Source organism: Scyliorhinus canicula, chromosome 21, assembly GCF_902713615.1.
Source record: "Scyliorhinus canicula chromosome 21, sScyCan1.1, whole genome shotgun sequence".
In the NCBI taxonomy this organism is placed as follows: domain Eukaryota; kingdom Metazoa; phylum Chordata; class Chondrichthyes; order Carcharhiniformes; family Scyliorhinidae; genus Scyliorhinus; species Scyliorhinus canicula.
The window spans coordinates 48,795,686-48,804,187 of record NC_052166.1 but is presented as its reverse complement, the minus strand read 5'-3'; the positions used below and the strand labels follow the sequence as shown (position 1 = coordinate 48,804,187).

At 36.3% G+C, this 8,502-nt stretch overlaps 1 protein-coding gene across 4 annotated transcripts in view; it reads right to left on the bottom strand.

The window, feature by feature from the left end:
- The window catches only part of LOC119955835 (pre-B-cell leukemia transcription factor 3), a 246,352-nt gene extending 238,344 nt beyond the window's left edge, over window positions 1-8,008 (bottom strand). For all 4 annotated transcript variants that reach the window (XR_005458537.1, XM_038782431.1, XM_038782430.1 and 1 more), the window contains exons 1-2: window positions 7,599-8,008; window positions 7,316-7,389 (exon numbers count right to left, since the gene is read on the bottom strand). Coding sequence is in view for 3 of the 4 variants with exons in the window: in XM_038782431.1 (XP_038638359.1) it covers window positions 7,316-7,389; window positions 7,599-7,798 (274 nt within the window). In the remaining variant the exon portion in view is untranslated. The remainder of the gene's footprint in view (window positions 1-7,315; window positions 7,390-7,598) is intronic.
- Window positions 8,009-8,502: the final 494 nt, after the last annotated feature.

Genomic DNA, 8,502 nt, shown 5'->3' with positions numbered 1-8,502 from the left:
AAGATCCAAAATTTTATCCAGGCACACAAGAAGAGGACCAGCTTTGATTAAAAATATTTTCAAACCAAATCAGGAATATAAATAGAAAAACAAAATAATATTGACATGTAAACACGTTACTTTAAAAATATAAAGACCACATAACCATATTATAAAAGATTACATGGCAGCTAGGATTGTGCCAATCGATTAGTTTGGCAAATCAAACATTCTGTTGATTACTGGAACAATTAATCACATTTCTAGATGCATTCATTCATCATAAAAATGGTACATCTTCCTGGCTGCATGAAGATTGAATGTCTTGCACAGCAATGTGTTAACGTCACATGGAATGAACCCCAGCTCATTTGGACTTCATTTTTCAGCCAATCTATGTGCTAATTGCCAGGCTAACAGCTAAACATCTAAAATATATTCCAGTGTTTGTTTTGTTCATGCATTTAGGGACGCAACAAAACTAGTATTGGTGCTTTCAAAGCTTTTGATACAGTCTGTAGCAAAGCTTTAGATGTCCTGAGTCTGAGATAGCAATATTCATCTAGAGAAGCACGATCAAGGCCAATGGAACATGAATTAGAGCAGTAATGAAGCGTCAAACTTGACATATGAGCTTTGAATGTGTGTTAAACAAACAGAACATTGAATCCTGATACAGCCCTAAACACAATGTTTACTTGCTCTATAGAAGAGGATCAGAGTGACCGGATTAAGTATATCCACCAGATGCCAAAAGCTCTTCACTAATAGCAGAAGATGAACAAAGCAATCAAGATTTTTCTTGTCTTCTGAATTCTTGGTTGTCTTTTTATTTTACGTCTGCAGAAGTTCATTTATTCTTTACATGGGAACCGGGTCTGCAAATATCACATTATTTTCAGATCAACAATGTAATTGACTACTAGCGAAAGAAGTTCTGAACGTTTCTTTCAGATGATGCTTGAGACATTGAAACAATCATCCACAAACTCACTTTTACAAATAAAAGTCAAAATAATAAAGTCAAAATACTAGCCTCAACAAAAAACACTCAACGTACAGACTAAATTGGATAATACAAATGGAAGGTTTCATTGGAACAAGGATAACCTGCAATTTCATATTATCGCCAAATGGGAAACATCCATCACAAATATGAAAACCATTGGCACCAAGTACCTTAACACATCCATACAGAGTGACTCAATTACTTGTTAATTAACAAAACAGTAAGCAATTATTCTATTTCCAACTTATTCATTGGCATTACAATATCAGCAATCATTTAAGTTTCAGCATCTTCAAAATCAACAAACCTTACAGCCTAAACTCAAACACACGCCCAACTAAATTCACAAAATAACAGGCAAACAAAGAGTTCCAAGAAGCAATTCGGCCAAACAAAATGATTAATGAAAGTATCCAAATGATACGGCACTAAAGATTCTGAAAATATTAAAACCTATTTGGCTTTATTTAATGTAATTCAGACATCTTTTTGTTTAAAGAGCCCATGAGTAGAACAGGTATTTCCTAAATTCAAAAGGAGAAAAAAATGAAAAGCACGCTTCATCATTTCAAATTGAGATGGCCATCATGAATCAGACAGGTAACAAAAGCTAATTTCATCTACGATCAATTTTATTTAATATTTGCAGTATAATTCATTAAATTAGAACATAAATTCAGAAAAATTTTATATTTATCATTCATTATGTTCAGTCTTGCAGTATATGTTGTTGTCAAACTATTTACTCATTATCCAGTGGTCTTCGCTAATAATTTCAATGACAATAGACAGTGCAGATGTTTTTGTAGCCTTAAATATCTCAAGTATTTACTTGGCTACAAGTTCACTTGTGTTGTAAAGATAACAATTTAACCTCAATAAAACTATTTCATCTGTTCTAAACAAGTGACCACAACACAGAGAAAGGTAGACTAATCCATCAGCTAACTTGAATGAACAAGCAAGCTTGGTAAAGCAATAAAAGAGAGCACTGACAAGTTAAAAATTTATATTAAATATTGGCATAAATTATTTACCAAATTCATACATAGAAGACATGAATGGTTTATTGAACAAGAACCAACATGACATGAGGTCAGCATCTAATGTGTGAAAGTAGGCTTTGGCAGAGATGTGTTATTTCAACCAAGCAGATCACCTTGATAAGACAATGGAATAAAAGTAGATTGCTGTGAAAACAAACAAAGCATTCTTCTCAGTGTAAATTCACAGCATAAAATGCAAGAGTAACCCAAATAAATCTCTCAAATAAGAGAAATTGAAAATTGCCTGCTTAATAAGACTCAGCAAGATCAGAAATAGTCTACATACAAAAAGACCATAGATTAGGCAGTGTTAACGTGGCAGTTTTAGAAAACTTTATCAAAAAAATCGGCCTCAAATCCTGCAGAAGTTTCTAGCATTATGTAGCTTCATACAAAAGTTGATTCAACACCAGATATTCATAAATATGAGTTTAGATTATAGCAAGCTTCTAATATTCCAAGACTCTTTACCAAGCATGAATTTATTCCCGAGTTTCTTCTTACTGCCCTAATACACACATATCTGTTTATAAGGAACGCCCGAGTATGATCTGACTGCCATAAGAGCAGGATCCCAATATATTTGAAAATATTAATTCTAGAAATTAAATACAGTACTTGGAAGAACTTGACTTTGTCAAGGAAATGAGAGAAATTATATTACAATTAGCAGTGTTTTTCATTACTAGTGTTATTAAACTATCTATTGGTTCCTCAGAATAGTCAATTTAATCTGTAATGACATTAATCCTCAAATCATTATTTTAATGTTACAGGTTCTGTTTTCCTTTTTCATTAACTTGTATAGTCAATCAAATTTTCTAGGAAATGAAAGATTAAACCAACCTATATAAAGACTCAACTCCACAAATTCCCTGGAACAAATATATTAAAAGTTCAATCAACAAGGCAGGCTCATTTATCCACATTATGTAGCAATTAAAACATAAGTAGCATCCACCTTGTCAAGAACTAGCATGCACACCACGGAAAGAATTATCTTTCAACATTACTATATTTGTATTGACCACCAGGTCTTACTTTATTTACAAAGTGAAATATAGGATCAAGACACAAATCCATGGAATCATACTGAAGCTCACATGTTACCATTGTATGCATGAAACTAACAGAAAGTCAAAAATAACATGGGAGAACAAGATTTAGAGACACCGGTGAACATTTTCTTCTCTCTTAAGGCATAAAGAATTCAACTACCAGACAAACCAGCCAAGCAGCCCTTTCACTCCCCCTGCGGACACCTCCTGCAGCCTAGGAGTTCATTAAGTTTTATGATCTTCCTCAAGTCTGTTCCGCTTATAAGCCTCACAATGGCTACAAATCTGATGAACTATCAAGTACACCATTAGACACTTTCAGCAAATGAATGTCATTTACTTTTTATCAGTCAAGTTGGCAGTCTATCATAAAAGTTTATTTGACAGCTGTCCATATATATTTTTCAGTGCAAGTTATCCAGTAATTTTACCTTTAACAGACAAGCTACCAAGATTATATCCGAATAAAATAGCTCACATCATTCCACCTTGAAAAGGACTGGTTTGTTCTACAGCGAAGAACATAAAAGATATGGAACAAAAGTAAAAATGTTCACGTCAAACCTGATTAACATTAAAGAAACGTTTCAGTATTGTGGACTAAAAAGAAACCCGGCTTTCAGATTAACAGAAACCAAATCCAATACATAATATATTTCATATTATTAATATGATCAAACTAAAAAGCTGTAAATTTACATTTGGTCAAAATGATCTTAAATATACTCACAATATAAAAAACAAAATGCATTTCTGAAAGAACCATAATCATTAAATCTTCACAATGTTTTAATTTTAAACAAAACATAAATTAAGGAATGATGCCAAACTATTACTCACATTCCTACTTTCCTAAAGAACATTTCAACATTTTATATTATAACCATCAGGAGCACAATGCTGCATGAATTCTACAATCAAATTTCAAAGGGACAAATCTCTCTGTATTGATAGAGCCCAACAAACCCGTAAACAGCTTCAGCAAAATAGAAGTTAATTCTTATCAAGGCCAATACAGGATACTGTACCAGTATGGTAATGAGGGATAACCTGATCTGATGGGGTATGGAGCTACCAAAAGAAACTCTACAATAATCGAACCTGTCAATTAAACAGAGCACAAGAAAGAAATTTCCCTGTCATGGAAGCAGCGGGAAAGACTCATCAAACTGCACCCTGCTGACATCTTGTACCAATCTAAACTTTTCCTGCATTCCAAAAACAAATCTGGTTATGTCCACTGCAGGAGAAAGCAGATAAAGTGTATTACAAACTTGTGTATAATAATAGCCTTCATTTAAAACAGCCCTAGCTTTAAACACTGCATATTCTAATACATTCAAAATACCATTCGCTGTAACAAAAAGCAAGTCTGCGATACTTCTTTGAAGCATGAGATCATTTAATTTTGTTGCAATGGACCTCGGTTTCCATAGCTTTTATCAGTTGTTTAAACTGGTAATTGATAAAAATGTGAAAAATAAAAAATACCTTCAAAAGGAGTAGGGGAATTAATGTCTTTATGAAAAAGCCTGCTACCTTGTGGTAAAGTGAAGGAATGCATATAATCTGCTTGACTTTCTTGTGTAGTTATAACAGATATCCTCGCTATGGAAATAGACTTTCTACATGCACAAAATGCCTTAATAAAATCTACAAAGATATGAGTTAGTCCAATCCGGTCCCACAAACACAAAAGTCTTATGGAGCAAAATCGATCATCAATTATTCTATAACCGGAACAATGAGTGTGAGTGGATTTATAAGACAAACAAAGCTGATGCTGCAGCTGCGAATTCTACCCAGAAGTATTGGTTCATAATTAAACTATCTAGAGGAAAACAATGCTGCATTAATTGGGCAAAGAAGTAATGAACCGCTACATAGAAACTCCGAAGCAAGCACTAGCTTCCCTGATGCTATTGGATATTGTTAACTTCAGTCCGGTGCCAAACACTGCGTACATATTCTGCAAACGAAAACAAATGTTTTGCATTGTATATCACGGTGATACACCACTTCCACAACCACAAATGGTTTTGTGTACACGTAACATTCTAACCATACACACGCACATACAAAATCATTAAAGTGTTATAATTTGCCTCGCTACCAAGTCAACGGCCAGATTAAGAAAAAGGGAAATAAACTCACTCCAATGGCTAACTAAATTGTTCGTTTACAAAACCGATGCAAGACTATTTTAATCTACCCGATGGACTTAAGAGTTTCTTGTAACAACGCCATCTGTTCACGCAATATTTGCACCCGAATTTGCTTTAATATTTTAATGATTATAAACATTCAAAACAGATCTACCTGTTTTATGTAATGCTTTTATTTAAGTAATATATTAAAGGATTTCTGCTTTAGTTATAACTTAAATCGCATTTTCTCAGCAGCACTACGTCTGGCAATTTCGCTTTCCGACCAACTTTCTTCCTGGGTTTTTGGAAAAGTGGTTGCACATTTTCTGTAGCTATGCTTTCTTTATGAAGCCAACCTCGAGCAAGCCCTCAGAGTAAAATCGTTTTTTACAGTCCTGTTTAAATCGCGTCAGAAATGTCATCACTCGGGAAAGAATACGTACCACACGTGTGGAAATATTTGACATCAACTTAGCTTTGCTATCATCCAAACCCTTGTCAAACACTGAACCTCCCAACAATACAGCATCACTACAACACCAACTTTCTTTTCCAGAATGTAATGTCAGACTTTCCTTTGTCATTGGGAATTATTGGAATGTTGTTTTGATGGAAAATAGGTATATTTAGTCGGACTGTTTATTCGTCTATCTTTATCGGTTTGACCGTATTTCCAATTTCACGTAGTGAATACTGTACCGGTGTCTATCTACTATTCTGACCATCTGAATCACAGCGTTTCCACGTTTATCTAATTCTATGTACGATATCAATTTAAATGAAGGCTGGTGGAAGAGAAATGTAACAGAAAACTTGATCATACTACAACCAGTATCGGTCTCCGCAGTGATCTATCTCTCTGCCTTTTTGCTTTGCAAAAAACATCGCAAGAAACGTGTTCATTAAAGAGGGGCAACAAACTTTGAAGACTCTTTTTCCGAACATACTGCTCTGTTCTTCTACTTTACGTTATTCTTTGTTGTGCGAGCTAAACCTTCCAGTTAAAGACTAAACAACGCCTCGGCAATAACCTGTTTTAAACAGCGAAAATGTCACAGGAACGGGTCACGCAAAAAGAAATGAAGACTCACGAATCCTCATGAAAGTATTTAGGTGGAAATGCCGCTTGTCTCACATCTTAAGCAGCCCCGTTCCTCCATCACTTTGCACAACGGTCTCAGATAAACAGGGTGCTAAGGCGCATCATACATAAAAAACTTTCAACGTTACAAACTGAATCCAGAGTTGTAAGATATTTAACGTTTTGAAAGTTACTATTTAGGGCATTTTATTGCAGTTGATGTGCACAGTAGGAAACTAAAAGCTACAGTGGTTTAAATCTGATCTTCACTATACGCGAGTTGAGATATTGTTTATTTCCCGTTGAAAATCCATTGTAGGTAATCGTCTCGCCTGTGCACAGGGAAAATTAGCTGCTGTCAGGGTAAAAGCTTCCCAGCCCAGTCTACCATTGTGCAAACCAGATGTATTTTCTTATAATTACCATATACTGAAGCATAACAAACTATTCTGTAAATAACTGCTTCTATTAATTTTGTTTCATTTTTACAATATTGCGTTTCTCCAAAACGCTGAACTCTTGATTTGAGCAAGACTATCGCCAGTATCTCCCACCGAATACAACCGCTTCAAATTACGGGAAAAAAACAAAACATAACATATTCTCTCTCAACATTACAACTGCCACTCTGCCCCAGATATAGATATGATTGTCACTTCTTTCTAGTGAAAAGTCCAACCACAGTTTGTTTGTAATGTTACAATCTTACACACGCTGCTACTTTTCTACTCCGCATAAGGCAAAGTGCGCCAAAGGCGGCTCTATTATAGATGCCAAGGGCGATTATGCTATGGATGATATACGAGCATTTTAATGTACATTTCATTTAACATCACGGTTATGAATTGTTAAATTTGGTGAAGCATTATTACAGTGAACAAAATGAAATAGGAGAGAAATAGAAATCAAGATGGCGGTGCACATGTCGCTGGAGTTCAGCTAGCAGAAGTATAACAGTGTGGCGATTTGTGTGTTAAAATTAATCGGAGCAGTACCTGTTTTCTCCTTTATTTCGCACAGGACGCTAAACAAGGCCGGCTTCATTCTGTGGCAATTTAACGCGTGTTTCCTGAAATATAAAAAAAATAATAAGTAATTAACAAGATTTATAGCACTCAAAGTCAAAAATATGGCGGCGAATTTGAGCGCTTAAAGACATCAAAATCAGACACAGGCAAAACAAATAAAAAAGAAAAGAAAGCGGGATGGAGGGAAGAGGAGGAGGTGGAGGAAGGGGGAGAGAGAGAGAGAATGTTTTTTTTTTCGCGGGCAACCAACTTTGCTTGTGCTTCGTCCAGACTCTGGTCAGTGATGGTCATGATCTGATGAAGGATATCCCCGATGTCCTGCTTTCTTCCGTCGCCGTCTGCACCTTCGTGTCCTTGCACATGTGGAGGCAAACCCATGCCCCCCTGTACCGAGTGTCCAGCCAAGCTCACACCGGGATGAGTCTGCATCATCCTGGATTGATCGTCCATACTCTGCCGCAGCAGCAACACAGAAGAAACAAAACTAGCACAGGTACCACTGGAGCCGAAGAAAGACAAGGGGACAGTTGCTTTGGGGTGCTTTCAATTCCTTTTTCAAAACTTGTCTACAATTCCACCACCTCTCTCCACGCCGCCACCTCTCTCTCTCTCTCCCCCCCCCCCCCCCCCGACTTTTTTTAAGGGGGGCAGAAAAAACAAGAAAAATTTGCCAAAATCATGTATGTTGAAAAAGAAAAGGGAGAGCTTCGAGGAGCCGCGACGTTGGTGAGCGAGAAAAAACAATTAAAAAAGCAGCAAAATCCGAGATCATTAAAAAAAATCTATGGAAACAAGATCAAGTAAAAAAAGTAAGCTCCCTCTTCAAAATACGGGAGGGAAATAATAAGGGGGGAGAAAAAAAATAAGAGAAAAGATCATAAAAATTATTTGCACTGCCCCAGCAGTGAAAGCCAGATCAATTTACGAGCCAACTCTTTATGTTTTGATGGCCGCTTTGGTGAGGGATTGACAGACTGCCAATGCCACTCACTCACTGCAGACGTGTCAGAGTTTAAGGGAAGGGGGGAAAAAATATATATATAAAATGCAAACTCCGCCCTCGACAGGGCGGCCCGTGACTGGGATCCCAGTTCCACACACACACGGCTCCCTCACTCACTCACTCTCTGCCCTGAACCCTTTCAGTTAACGGT